General features: G+C 45.9%; 1 protein-coding gene across 7 annotated transcripts in view; it reads right to left on the reverse strand.

Moving 5' to 3' along the window:
* Positions 1-15,319, reverse strand: part of KALRN (kalirin RhoGEF kinase) — a 434,957-nt gene that overhangs the window by 55,656 nt on the left and 363,982 nt on the right. For 2 of the 7 annotated variants that reach the window (XM_032445875.1, XM_032445876.1), the window contains exon 1: positions 7,818-8,078. The exons of the other annotated variants lie outside the window; for them this stretch is intronic. In XM_032445875.1, the coding sequence (XP_032301766.1) occupies positions 7,818-7,902 (85 nt within the window). In that variant the 5' untranslated portion in view covers positions 7,903-8,078. Of the gene's footprint in view, positions 1-7,817; positions 8,079-15,319 lie in introns of those variants that run through there. 7 annotated transcript variants of the gene reach the window in all.

Consider the following 15,319-nt stretch of genomic DNA (forward strand, 5'->3'; position numbering starts at 1 on the left):
TTTGAACACGGCACAGGAAAACAGCTAAGCAGCTTGGAGACTTTTAAGTGCACACTCAAGACTGTCAGACTTTGGGAAGCTTTGGCTCACTCAGCTTAAGCAGGAATGCAGAACATCACTTGCTGCCCCACGTAACAGCCCATGCGATCTGTGTCCTGGTTGTCTGCAGGGCAGGGAGCAGGACTGGAAGGAACCTTCCCTGCGGCACCAGTCAGCGCATTTATCATCTATCAGTGCTGAAATCACTGCTACGCTGCATCTGCGTCAGCAGGAGAGATGGGATGGGAAATCGAGCTCTCAGAGACATCTGCTGCTCAGAGCAGGAGGGCTCTGCAGACCTCCACTGAAATCTCAGCCCTCTGAGGCTGTGCTTTGACCCAGCCTCCAGCAACCCCAGTATGGCTGCTCCCGAGGAACTGGGTGATTCAGATTTCTGGAGGGCCACAAGGAACATCCTATGGTTTCCCAGCATCATTGCTCCTTACCAACAAGCTCCACATGGGAAAAAAAAAACCAACAAAACACACACACACTACAACAGCACCACTTGGCTTCCCACGGCATTAGTGTGTGCTCACAAGTAGCTGCAAAACTGTTCTATCAAGCAAGAGAGATTATCATTACAAACTCTCTCTTCACAGCTACATCACTGTTGCTGAGCAGTGACTTCCTTTTAGCCACATCCTTCAAAACAACTAGGAAAAAAGAAATACTTTCATTTGAACACAGCAGCGAGGGTAGGCTGGTTGAGCAGCAGAGGCTCTTTGTCTCTGAAAACACTTTGTCAAGTTGGGTAATCATTGACAGCAATGCACAATGCCTCATCACAGGCATCCACCCACCCCATAGTTAGCTCTCTCCAGGACAAGCGAGCACAATGAATATTCAAGAAACTTTAGTCTTTAGGTGTTTGTCTGCAGCTTGCTTTGCTCAAGGCCCTTCTCAGAGACACACTGCCAGTTCAGATATTATGGCACTGCTCCCAGCAGCTTCGGCCCTCCCCAAACAGCCTGGGATGCTCAAATCTGAGTGACACTCAGACACAGCCAGGGAAGATGCTGCTGTCTGCTCAGCACCTGGCAGGGCTGTGCTCTGCCGTCACAGAGCTGAAGTCATTGCTGGAACACTTGCACTGCTTGCCTCCTTCTTGCCTCCTTCCTGCCTACAGCTATGATTTTCCTTCTGCTGCCCTCCTAAGGATCACTGTTGATTAATACTTATTCTGTTTCCTAAAGAAATCTATTCAGCCTCCACATACTACAGCTGAGAGCAACGTTTGAGCATCATGTTGGTCCTCAGGGTTCAAACTACAGAGAGTATAATGAATAGCAGTCTAGAGGCACTTCAATGGTATTAGCTGTGAATCATCTTTTTACACTGTACCACTCAGATACATTTGGATCTAAAAGACATTTGCATTTCTAATTAAAACAGATTTCCATTAGTAATGAAAGAATGTCTTAAATCAGAATCCTTAGGCCATAAAAGCTAATTGCACGATGCTAAAACTGGATTTCAAAAATATACATATTATACCCCCTGCAGGATTAATTAGGCAACGTGTCTTCAAAAGAGTTCTTGAAAGTGTATTTATTCAGCGTGTGGTTAAATTATATGGGGTTGCGCAACCCTTCCCATAGCCTGCCATCAAGCTGGGCCAGTGGTCTGCAGGGTGCTCAGTGTGGGCAGGGGCTGCAGCAGAGCCCAGGGCAAGAGCATATTTCATGCAATGCTAGGCTCTGTACCAGGCTTACCTGCAGACCAGGCTTCAGCCCTTAACACGACCTGGAATATAATGTTGCAAGGCACTAAGACTTCGGAGGTGCTGAGCTGCACCAATGCCAATGCTGGCTGCAGCACAGTGAGTTGCACTGGCATGCAGCAGGGGCAGTCAGATAGTGACTACCAAGTCCTTATGTGACAACACGCAAAATGGGAGATGTATTTGCTCCGTTTTCCAAAAGCACCGAGCAATCAGTTACCACACAGTAGAAGAGCATCAGTAGGCACTGGGAACTGCAAGGAGGTGAGAGAGTGAGAAACCAGAGCTGCACAGGGATTTCTGCAATGCGATATTATGTACATCGCATTAGAGAAAAAGCCAATGACATATATGTAAACTGAAGCGTATTTAATGGCTCTCTCCCCATCAAAGAGAAGCTGTTCTATTATTAACTGCTGTAATCCAGTTTGCAGGTTCCATTTCTCGTGTCATTAGGTGACATTTTCATATTTCATTCTAACTATCTGTAAGGAGTCCAGGTGATGTGTACAGCTTCCACATCCTCAGTCCAACGGGGACAGCCCAGGGCACCAGAATCCAAAAGGAGAGATGGAATGCACTAACTGCCTTTCATCCCAGGGACCAGTTGTCTTTCAGGATAATTAGCCATATCAAATGTGAACTAAAAGCAAATGGGTTGAGTTTTGGTTTGTGGTTCAACAACGGCAAAGAACACCAGCCAAGGGAGACATTTTCAGACATATCCCCTTAGGTATTTTCTAATAATTATTTACAAGTCTTCAGGTCCTATTTATAATCTTGTTCCAGAAAGCTGCCCTATGTAGTTATTTTAGAAGTATTTTTACAGCATACTGCATTGTGTGATGCAACATTCACAACTGAACCATTCTGCAATAGCAACTGATAGGCAGTGGCTCAACCGGCGGTGAGCTGGAGCTCCTCACCCAACCATAAACCACTCCTGAAGAACCCTGCCGCGCTCACTGACTACTCAACAGGTTCTTCTCTTTTGAGAAGAAACCACAACTTTTGCCAAAGACCAAAACGTCTTTCACAGAGCCTGTTAACAGACGAGAAATAGACTGAAATGCAGCAGAGCTCTGCTGTGTTTGAGTAGTACAGGTATCAGTGATATTTTTAGGCTCAAATGTTTTGAGTTTTCTAAATTCGACATGACAAATTAGTTTCCTTAACACATTCAAAAGTTTTAACAAGGTGTGTGCTGAAACACAGCAGTTTGGGAAGAAAAAACAACACACCAAAACCCTTCTGGGGTCATGTGAAAATTATTACCCTTCTATTTCATCCCAGCATCTGTGCACTAAATTCCTAAACAATACATCTATCTGGCTCTTACTTTATAGAAAAGCAGCATGCTTTTCACCCCATGTTCTCTGAATTAAGCAGGGAGTTACCCAAGCTATATTTTTCACAATTATCTGCTCTTATTTTCCCTTGGAATACAGCCTCCCTTCTCCAGGCTTTTGACAAGATGAATAAAGCCTTCTGAGTTCTTGTGTGTTTCTTGGCATGAATGGAAAGTTTAGGAGCTCTGCCCGAATAAAAGCAAACCCCATGTTTCTTTAAGGCTGGGCAAATTTATCACAGTTTAAAACAATGAGACAATCTGAATAACAAGTATCCCCCCCACGCACCCAGCCCCAGAGCTGTAACTTGGAAGCTGATATCACTGTCTACTTTACTTACACGATCTGAAAGTTTCTGTACAACTGCTGTTACATCCCGTTTACAACCACATCTCAAATGATAAGGCTGCATGATCAGCCTGAAAATGGAGACATGAAGCCAGGGGATGAGGGGCTACCTCATGTCCAGAGAGCTACAGTCTTCCAGTAGCATGTGGAATTAGCAAAGACAAATAACACTTGTATTGCTTGGGTTTTAGGAACCGATGGACACCTGGTAAAGCATCCTGAATGCTGGCTCTGATGTGGGGCACACCATGGTTACAAGAAGTGGCTGGCAGCAAGCAGAGGAGCCCTGTGCACAGCCAACCCTCCTCCCTCTTGAGAATCCCAACCCTCCTCTGCTCTTTGGTGCTTCACGTGTCACGATAGCAGAGAGCCACAGAAACAGACCTGAGTCAATATCCTGACATCTCTTATTAACAGATAAGATTTAACGATACTTATAGCTAAATCATCCTAAAAAGGCATTACTGCTCCCCAGCACTGGACTGAATGCCATAGCAGCCAGCTGTGCTTCCTGTTCCACTGCTTATGTCAGAGACAGTTTATTGGCCTCGAGACTTCTGCCCATATTCAAGGTGAGAACATACACAGGTTCAGACCCACGGGTCTTCATTTACTCCATCAGATCAGCACAGGGACTGCTGGGCACTTTACACATGCTTAGCTCAGGACACTGTAGGCAGGGTGCAAGGTGGACATTGGAAAGCACAATTGCATACTAGTTCTAGGGTGGTTTATTTTTTGCCAGCAGCATTCACCTTGCCATGCTCATCCCGCTTGCCCAGACGAGCAGCGTTTCCATCAGCTCTATTGCCCCTTTCTGCCAAAACCCAATCCAGCTCCTGACTCAGCCTGAAGAGGTGGGAGAACGTGGGGCTTGGAAGAGCTGTTCCTGCCATGGGCTCACTGGCTTTCTCTTGCTGGAAGGAGACAGCAACATCTCTCCCAAACCTCACAGAGCCGTTCTCTTGCAAACTTGCCAGGAAAAGAAGCTGAGCCCAAGGCTGGCGCCCACGGAGAGCCGGTACACTTGATCCTCCTGACTTTACTGAGATGCAGCTAATGAGCAACACAGCGGCTTAACCCGCAGAGTGTATCTGGAGAAGGTAACAGTTTCCTCATATTTCTCATTCAGGAAGGACCAGGAAACAAAGCAAGCTTTGGTTGACACCCTCAGCTTTACTATTGTTTTCTCCTCTGCCTCATTTTTGACAGATCTGCTTTGGCCGTGCATTCCACCGCACTTTATGCAGTGTAACCATGGCTCAGGCTGAAACACTAAATAAAATATGTTCAAATTAGGAAATGTTACAGGCTCGGACATACTACTGCAGATCTCTCCCTCGCTACCACGCAGCACTAAGGTACCAGTTTCCTTAGCAAAGCTTGCAGTTTGCCCTAACACAATGTCAGCACCTTCTATAAAAAGCACCATCAGATCTCACTTTCTACCTAATGAAGAAATAACTTTCATTAAGATGCTGCTGACAGCCCTTGAAATGATGCCAGTTTGCCCAACTTCCAGTTAAGGCTCTGTTTCTGACCAGCTAGCAGAGATGCTCAAAGCAACTGGCGCAGCTCCCTTTGCTGTCCATTACAAGGATAGAAAGAAATCAAGAAGGGGGAAAGAAAGCAAACACAAAGAACGCAGAAGGAAGAGCCAAACTCCGCCCGGTGCCAGCCCTGCACAGCCATGCCGCAGAGCCGCGTGCTGATGGGAGTGTGGGGCAATGGCACTGAACTCTGCCCTCAGCTCCATAGTTAAAGGTAACCAAGCCCTGACCTTGTGACAGTTGGAGCATGCAGCTGAGCACTTGCTCCACAACAGATATTTCTCAAAGCAGTAATCTCTTCTCTTTCCCACCGTTCCCACATCACAGCTGTTTCAATGGAGCCTCAGACCAGAACCACGCAAGATAACTGAGGAGATGGTGTTAAAAGAAACATAGAATTATTTTAAACTGTAGATCCTGGGCTGATTTGAGAAGAAAACTCAATGACCGTCTCTAGTTATCAGAACGCTATTAGAACCTCAACCCTCTCATCAGCCTGCTTTCATAGCCTGTTCTGCAGTGCACAGGGCATCCCATCACACCAGGTCATTACTTTGGGTTTGTGCATTTAGGAGATACTGCAAGAAGCCTTGCTTGGCTGCTCCTGGCTGACTGAGGCCATTGGCCTGGAGGCTGTGTAAGGCCACTGCTCTTAGCTCCCCCTTTTTATGGCTGAGAACAAGTGACAGACTCTTGCTCTCAGGCACTCCTATATTAGGATTCGTATTTCTCCATACTGCAGAACAGAGAAGTAATCCTTATTTAGTTCATGTAGGGGACTATCTGGGTCAGAGGAAAACTGGTACTAAGTGTCATTCACTTTCCCTGTATGGATCCCAATATCTCTGTACACAGACAAAGCTGACACAATCAGAACCTCTCTGTGAGAAACAGGCACAAAAGCTGGAACAAGGTCACTGCTGCTGCAAAAGACAGGAGATGATTTAAACAATAGTTTAAGTTGTCTGTCAAAATCCTTCAGAGAAATGACCAGCCACACAAAATGTATTTGTTTCATGCTCTACTCAGAACCTCTTGTTTCTTGTTGATTTTTTTTTATTTTTTTTTTTTTCAGTTCAGTATTATTATTGCTATTTAGGAGATGAAGCATCCACATCACTTCCAAACTCCACAGCACAAAAAGCACCAGCCTCTGTTTGAGAGCAAAACACAGGCTCAGTTGCTCAATTCCTCTCACTGAAAGTTTTCATCGGCACGACAAAACCTACTTGGCTTGTGCAAAGATCAAGATGTCACAGGAAAAAGGAGAGGCAAAGGGAAGGTCATTGATGGGGCTGCAGGGAGAATTACTTCAAGGTGTTTCATATATGCAATCTTAACATAACCATAAGTGACTTCTCTCTACTACAAGGCTTGAGATCAGTGAGAAGTTCTAGAGAAGACACATCCCCCCAGAAGAAAGATGAACACTGACAATGCTGGATACACAGCGCTTCAAAGGCCAGGTTGCCACTTGAGAGCATCTCCCAGTTGAATGGCAGAAGCTGCCAAGAAGAACACACTGATGTTATCGTCTGGGACACACAAAATCCTCCTCAAGTACAGCGTTTGGTACTGCATGTGCTTAGGGAGCACTTCCACTACTGGACTGCCTTTGGTTTTCTATGACACCGTAACTTTCTGCCCCATTCCAAGTTGACTACCAAGGTCACAAAAGAAACAAAGAGACCAGTGCCTCAAAACTCTTTTTGCTACTGACCCTTAAATCAGAACTGCAAACACAGTTAACATTTCAAAAGGAGAGAAGAGCCAGCTGTTTCCCCTCCCCCTCCACATAGAGGTCTGGCTTTCACAGTTGTTTAGCTCTACAACCTTTGTGTTAGCAGCTCCACAGAGGCTACCAGGTTATGTGCCTCTTCTTTCATCCCTGGCATGAAGTAGGATGTTCTCCCCCTGCTTGCAGAGATCAACATCTCACAAACCCCACTTTCAGCTCTGCTCTGGCTTGCTTTAGGTCAATAACTGGGGTATCAGTGCTCCCGCATTGCAAGTGTGTGCATCATGACATGAGTACGCCCATCTTCACCTGCGGATCCCATCGTGAAGGAAAGCATGAAGGCTTTAAAAGAAACAACAACCTCAAACAAAAGATGCAAGTGCTGTTGGAGACACTGATGCCTGGCCACTCAGAGATACCACACAGATCCCCCATTAAAAAACTTGCACTATACAGAACAAGTTCCAGAGCCATATCAGCGTGAAGGCTGTGGGCTGGGAAACCTTCACTCAGCCCATCTCAGCCGGGATGTTCTCAGCACAAATCAGTCCTTTTATTTTCACAAGGCGCTCTCACCACCGTGCCGTTCCCACATCTCCGCAAGCAGCCCTCAGCCTCAGCCCAGTGTCCCCAGCCTTTCCCACATCGCCGTTCACAGATCTGTCGACTGTGAGAAACAGATGTTCCCGAAATGCGCTGCTCTACCCGAGCCCAAGAAAGACCGGAGAAGGGAGGGGAAGCAGGGAGAAGAAATCTCATTTAAGCAAATATTTCTGCCTGCCCCGCTGACCTTACAGTCCCTGGGTGTTTCCTACCAGCCACGATAACACGGATCCCGTCAACTCCAGCCTTCTCCCTCTCTATGCCCCGGCCCCGCTGCACGCTGAGGGGGATCCGGCTGCCTCTGGGGGGTTCGACTACTCCTGGACTGGGGGTCCCGGCAGCTCCTCCGCCCTTTTCCTCCATTCTGTCCCTCGGAGGGGTGGCTGCTCGGAGTTCCCACTGAGCTCCCGGCCCCGACCCCCGGGTACAGCCGCTCCTCCCGACCTCGCCCCCCCGTCCCCACCGACCTTTGCAGGAGCAGCAGCAGCAGCACTTCGCCAAGAGCCATCCTACACCGGAGCGGGCTGGATAGCTGCGCCTGCCCGCTTTCATGCTGCCTTCGGGCTGCTCATGGCAAGGAGCCACCGGCCCACTTGGAGGAAAAAAAAAAAAAACCAAACAAACAACCTCAACGCCGAAAAATACTGCAAAGAAAACGACGCTAAGCGGCCGAGCCGCCCGCAGAGCCGCCGCTGTCCCCGCGGAGCCCGGCGCGCACCTCCGGGGGCGGAGCGGGGCCGCCCCAGCCCTGCCCTTATGCAACGGGGCGGCGGCGGGCGGAGCGCCGACAGCCAGGGGGGCTGCGGACGGGAGGGGTTCGACCGCGTCCGAACCGCAGGGATGGAGCGCGGAGCTGCCCCGGAGGAAGTTTGCTGCAGCTCTGATAGGTTACCGAGGTTTTAAAAGGCTAAACTTATTCTTCCCCCTCCCCAAGTTCACAACTATCTTTTTTCCTCCCCGCCGTTCTTTCAGCTTAACCATCAACCAGCGAAAGACTTTTACAGCTGGCTGGAAGCGTTAACCAGCCTGCGTGCCCAACAGCTCTGCCATCGGCTTTCTGCAGGAGGTCTGCCTGAAGCACCACAGCCCTTCTGCTCAGGGTGAGAGTCTGAGACATGGACCAACCTGCCAGAGCTTTCCTTTCAGAAGGTGCCAGCCTGTCATGTTACGGTTTCCCACCTAAAGCACAGAAAACTGGAGGTGCCAAAAGTGAACCTTACTGGAGGCAGCCAGTGGGACAGCTTGGACAGGATGCCGAAGTGGATGCATCGTGGGTTTTGCACACTTGTGCTGAAAAATGAGCAGAACCAGCACGCTCCCAGGCATACATGTGGGAATTGAGTGCAGCCCCATTGGAGGCGCTGGTAACCTCAGAACCAGCCTGGAGCACGCACTGTTTCCCTGCCCTTGAGCACCAGGCTGCTGATCAGCACGTGAAAATGAAGTGAACCTTCACTCTGTCTACATTTGCTGTATGCTGTGTCTTTCTTTGACTTGGGACTTTGACTATCTGGGAGATGCATGACCTATGGTGCCTGCAACAGGCAGATAATATGTCTCATGGGAAACAGTGGCCACAGCAGCAAGTAGAGAAAGAAGATGTGGATGGGGAACCTACAAGGGCCCCCCTGCTCTTCTGCACCTCTCCTTTTCCTAAAGACACTCACTTCTCCACCTTCTGCTTCATTCCACATCTCCCTCTTTCATAGTCTGCCTTTCACACCACATCCTGCCCTCTGAGCTGCTGCCTCCCACCTTGATTCAGCCTGCTTTGAGCAAACAAAATAAAGGGGTAACATGCTCTTCAGTGTGCTCATGGTCTTGCCCTGTCTTCTTGCAAAGGATCTGGTCTACAAGGCAGGAACTGTCCCTTCATGGAGGTTCTTCACAACACTAAGCACAGCACAACCCTGCTCCTGGCAACCTTTAAAAGCCTTCCAAAGCATATCTTTTAGGTTCCTTGTTTAAGAAATTAGAGACAGCCTAAAAGTAGCATTTCAGTCCCAAGACACTTGGAAGAGCTGACTGCTGCCAGGACACAGAATCCCATGTGGGTAAAGTATCCCACAAGGGCACAGCATCCCATGTGGGTGAAGCATCCCTTAAGGAACAGCATCCCATGTGGGTGAAGAATCCTACAAGGTCTCAGCATCCCACACCAGCATTGAGATATCACCAGCCTGAGCCAGCTCACATGAAACTCTGCAGATATGGGAGGTTTGAGGGGTTCACAGGGACATCTAGTGGTAAGCTCTAACCAAACCCCAGCGTTGCTTGTGGGAGATGAGAAATTTCTGACTTCACTCAAGAAATGTTTGAGCCATCAGGCTGAAAAGAGCACATCTTAAAGATATGGTGCACATGACACTAAAAGCACACGGCAATAAAACAGTGCTTAGAGGTGAAGGTTCAGTGAAAGAGTACTTATGGGCAAAGTCTGACAACCAAGTTTGTAGTCCTATTATTGCAGCCAAACTCTGAAACCTAATTAAGGTGTAATTTCAGCTCTGAAAAAAAGTAGTTTGCTTAATTACAACAGAATTGAATTCATTATTCTGGGGCAAAGCAGGCTCTTTTTTAATTGCCCAACATTAGCAATACTGAGAAGGTTATATCTGAAAAGCTTCTCTTTTCAAAATATATATCCATATGCATTTTTACTGATGAATAAATGCAATACATACAAACAAACACAAAAAAGAGATGACTAAAAGATGGTTTTAATAATCACGTCATATTGATTAGTTCCTATAAAGCAGAAGAGATTCAATGTGCCCACAGCTCAACTGCAGCCTGGCTAAGGATGACATGGCACAAGGACATAATTTAGTGATGGGTTGTTAGAGTTGGGCTGTATTGTTAGGCTGAGGTTGGACTTATCTTGATGGTCCTTCCTAACCTGAGCAATCCTATGACTCTGTGATGTCTGCCATCAATGTGAGTGAGAGCTGTGCTGAGCACACAGCTTGGTGTTTGGGAAGTAGAAGATCACATGGGGAAAAATAATGCTGCACAGTTCACTTGGCCTAAATGAGGGGTGAGGAGGCTCTTGCCTCGGACTAGGAAGGGTCCTTAACCTCACTTCCTGTGTTCACATTGTAATTTCAATGTTATTTTTGGACAGGATACAATAATATCTGGCTGAACGGCTGCTGTGTCCCCATGTCAAGTAAAACTTTCCCACTCTCCCTTTAAACTAAGCCTGAGTCTCAGGAATTCTTTGGGGAAACACCTCCTGGCACCACGCTCCAAACACAGCCGCTGTTATCTGCAGTGAGTGGCTGTGAAGACGTTTGTGTCCCAACTCACCCCACACGGAGCTGAGGCCATCAGCACTGCATCTGTGCAGCACAAAGGATGGAAGGGGAGTTGAGATGATGAGGCAGTGAGTTCTTTCTGCTCTTGAATATGGCTTCAGAAATTCCCCAGGACTGAGACACTTCTGGATGAAATCTCAGAGAGTCCACAAGTGACTTCTGCTATTTAAGTTCTAATGCTTTTAGCCAGTCCTCTCATGGAAATTTTGGGGTGAAAGATGTGTTCATCTGTATACATTGTTCTCTCACACCTGCATCGGGGGCTTAATTTCCCTCAGTTATAAACTGAAAGATGTATTTGAGGGAAACGCAGCATAAAATACTTAGTGGTGTAGTGGCTCCATCTGGGTCAATAAAAATGTGGAGAAATACATCAGCCCGGATTGCCCTTGAGATCTGTAATGCAGAACAGCAGTGACAACATTTCTGCCATAGTGACAGGTGCTGCTGCTTTCCTCCCATCATGCAGAGAGACGAATAATGTAATGGCTATTGGGAGCATCTGTCTGTTGCTTATTCAAGTCAGTCCCACACTGCAGTGATCACTGCAGAAAACCAATCCCAATGGGCACCACTATTAGGGACCAGGATGTATTATGGCTGATTTATTTTTCTAATCCAGTGAAGCTTAAGTATTACTTTCATATTTCTTTTGAAAGAACAGAGAAAGAACTATCTAACAGGGAATTCAAGTCACAGATGGCAAAAGGGGAAGGGATATAGAGTTTTAATACGTTCTTTAAATATGCAATGTAACCTGCCAGGACACAGAGGTGCAAGAACATGCATGAAATGTACCTTCGTTAAGACGGAGACACCGGGTGTCTCCTTTCCTTACCAATTCTCCCCCTAAATTTCTGAATGATTTTGGGGAAAAATGACCATTTGGTGTCTTCATTTTCTCTACATGCAATAAAAAGATACTGGCAATTTGTGTTCCCCTTAAAGTGGTCTGAAACAGGGATTACGCATCCTACACTGAGCAGCAAGAAGAGTTTTTATGGTTTGATGTTTATTCAAATGTGTGTGTCAGAATATGGCTCCGTGGGTTACTGGCTTTTAGATTTAGTATTAAGAAAGCACCTCGATCAATATGTCCTGTCTGCAAATACTACTCACAAAACCAGGTAAATGTGAAGGCAGATTGGCAGAGTGAAGCAGTCCTTGCTCAACTAGCACATTTCAGTACGTTATTCTTGGCTCTGGCTCCAGCCATTTTCAACAGTACTAAACATTCATTAGATTAAATCAAATGAACCACGTTCTTTAAAAATAGTCAGGGCCTCGTTGTGCCAGTTGGAAAAAAACTACAGCTTTATTGGGTATTAAAACAGAGCAAATAAATTAAAAATAAATAAATAAATGGAAACATATTCCCTCCTGGCATAAAGGAGCACAACTCCAAGGAGAGGTTTTTGGCTCCTCAATGCAGCACAGTGGTAGGTAAAAAAAAAAACGTTCTCAACTAACTAAAACAAACAAATTAAAAAGAAATATGGACAGCCCTGCACAAACTCCATGTTGAACTGCTATGCAGGCATATGTTCAGCAAATGTCAGGATACGTAACTCCTTATGCTTCTGCTGTAGACAACAGAATAGGAATGGTTTATGACAACTCAGTAGAGCTGCATGACCAACAAGCATCTTGGCCCCCCCATCTCTAATGGGAAGCCCTGTAGACCCATCTGCTCTGCCAGGTGCTCCAACACAATAAGGGCCTCACCTGTACATGATACAGAATGCACCTCTCCTGAACATCGTAAGTTCCCCCTGCTGACAGCAACATAACTCTCTGTCCTAATTTACAACTCATTCTTTTTCTTTCTGCACAGGAGGGAGAGTCCAAGACATAAAGATAGGTTGCTCAAAGTCTTATCCACCAAAGTATCTTAAAAAGCTCAATGAATAAACAGCACCACGCAGATAGCAGTAGATCAGACTACAGAATAAGATGCATACACTCACTTTCATGCAACTCTGGCCATTTCAAGAGAACCTGAAACATCTGGAGGTGTTCAAGAACCATGGAGATGTGGCCCTGAGGGATGTGGTTAGCAGGCATGGTGGGGATGAGTTGACGGTTGGACTTGGTGATCTTAGAGGTATATTCCAACCTTACTGATACTATGAACTTACAGTTGTCCCTATATACTCATGTAGATACATATGGCCTTCTGCAAAGACCTGTATGCAGGACTCCTCAGACCTTCCAGCACAACCACCAGAGGAGTTGCAGAGAGCATCCCCTCACAAACCAGTTTAACATATGGGAAACTCTGGAAAGTGGAGCCATGTACTGTTTTATGGCAGTACTGAGTTACTCATTGTCTGGAGAATGATAGTGGATGGTGGACACATCCCAAAAAAGCTCCTGATGAGAATAAGAAGACAAACAAACAACAACCACACAAGACCTTAAGCAAAAAAATAATGAAATAAAATTTTTAGGCAGTTTTTGTGCTCGTTTCCTGAAGCACTTATCTCCATTAAAGCAGAGGTATATTGTTGGGAGTTACAGCAATAACCAGTGATGGAAGACACAAGGCACTAAAATGCTGCTCTTTGAACATGTTTTGGCTCCTCTTGCACTGTGTTGGGCCTCAGTGGGAAAATCATGAGCCTATCTCAGCCCATCATGGTCTGCTTTCCAAGACAAACAGGAGCCTCACCCACTTCAGCATGACAAAGTTGAGTTGTTTCAGCAACTACAGACTACTGGTGTAACAGGAGTATTCCTGATCTGCCTGCCTCGACTTGCCTAAGGTTGTTCTGTTTAGATGCTGGAAACCACAGCTAATTTTCTTTTTAAAGGGCATTTCTCCTTCCTTACAGAAAGCTTTTTGTTTCTTTGTTTATGGTTTTGGTTTCTTTTCATTTTGTTCTTGGTAGAAGACTATTCAGTCTACTTTCCTGAGCTGTTCTGCAGTGAGCTAAAAGCCTTGTTCATCACCCATCCTCTTGTCCAGTATCCAACACAATTATGGTTCAAGGCAAACAAATAAAAAACCGGCACACACCATTTGCTAGTTAGAGAAGAACCTTTCTCTGGCCAGTCTGAAGAAATTGGATTGGAATTAAAATAAAATTCAATGTCAATATTGTAAAAGCCTTTATTTACTTGGGCCAAATTATTGCATCAAGTGTATTTTCTTCTTTCCTTTGTTCTAGGGTAGAAAGGGAATGCAAAATAATTCTTACCAGGTAACGTTTAGGATGGCAGGACTTTCTGCTTGGCAATACCAGATCTAAGACAAGCATAAAAGAATCCACAAAGCTGTTATTAGAACTTACGGAAGGAATAAATAATGAAGATACAGCTAACAGGCAGCATGAAGGGAGGAGAACTAAAAAAGCAGTTTTAAAGCTATTTTTATCAGATGTTATGGATTGACTGGCTAGAAAACAACCTTTCTGCTTATATCAGTTTAAAGCACCTTCTGCTCACAGAATAGCAATGACTTCGTTTTTAGGGTGCTAGCTGTCTGGCAGGATTTCTGCTGATGTTCTGTGCAGAAATGCTGCTCTGGGGGATGTCAATGAGTGAATGTCAGTCCAGAATCAAATCCTTAGAGATCCCCCTTTCTCTTGGTAACATCAGATATTACTGAAAGCTGAACTTCTATACATTGGTGTTTCCAGTCACTCACTGCAAGGAGAAACCTGGTGTTTTTCTGTAAGAGGGACAAGTACGTGATGTCTTGGAGCAGTTTTTAATTCCTACATTTAGCTGACTTCTGGGTATGTAACAGCTCCACATTACATGATGTTCCATGAGCACTCTAAATCTGAGCACCAGCTGCCCTGCCAAAACCCATTGTTGCCTTTTCTGTCTCTCCCAGGTGCTGCGCCTTACCCCGTGCCAATAGAAATGTTTGTGCAGCCTCACAGTGAAACTGAGCTGCAAAAGGATCCAGGTTAAAATTAACCTAAGATGGAAAAAAAAAAAAAAAAAAAAAAAGAAAAAGAAAAAACCAAAAAGTTAACTTTAACCCAGATCAGTTCCTTGATCTGCCTTGGTTCTCCAGTTGTTATTAGGAAGAATTTACTGCAAGAGCCTCAGGGTACATGACAGATGCATCACCTGTGCTATCTCTTAGTTTCAGTGCTCCCACAAACCATGGCAGACGCTGACTGCTCGGGCAGGAATGGTGTACATGTCTGATGCTCCAAGAGATTCAGTCCCCTTATGAAATAGGTGCTTTCACTCAGCAGGGAGGAGCCCCCAGTGCTGCTGCTCTCAGGCCCATCTCTGGTGTGCCTGCATGTCCCCTTGCATGTTTTATGATGGCTGATGAGTGTGCACTTTTGCAGCTTTGCATGCAGAAAGACACCTCTTTGCATCAAAGGAAAGGTTATAGAAGACTGAACACTGTGTAGCTCCCAGGTGAAGTCAAAGCAGTTCTCCTATGCATGTCTGCATGGCACAACTACAGCATATTTGTCTGAGCAGATGTGCAATGGCTATGAAGACCACTGGGGTGAAAAGAGTGCCCTTCCTCTGCCATCTAAGCTTTTTCACAGCTTAGAACGGTCTTCTTCAGCAGCAAGAGCACTTTGATTCCTTCACACTGCATGAAACTTAATTTGTATTTTGCAGTCAGTGAAAAGAAAAATGTGCTTATTTCACTGAGTGAGAGACCTGCAGAGTTA

This window comes from Coturnix japonica, chromosome 7 (assembly GCF_001577835.2).
Source record: "Coturnix japonica isolate 7356 chromosome 7, Coturnix japonica 2.1, whole genome shotgun sequence".
Taxonomy (NCBI): Eukaryota; Metazoa; Chordata; class Aves; order Galliformes; family Phasianidae; genus Coturnix; species Coturnix japonica.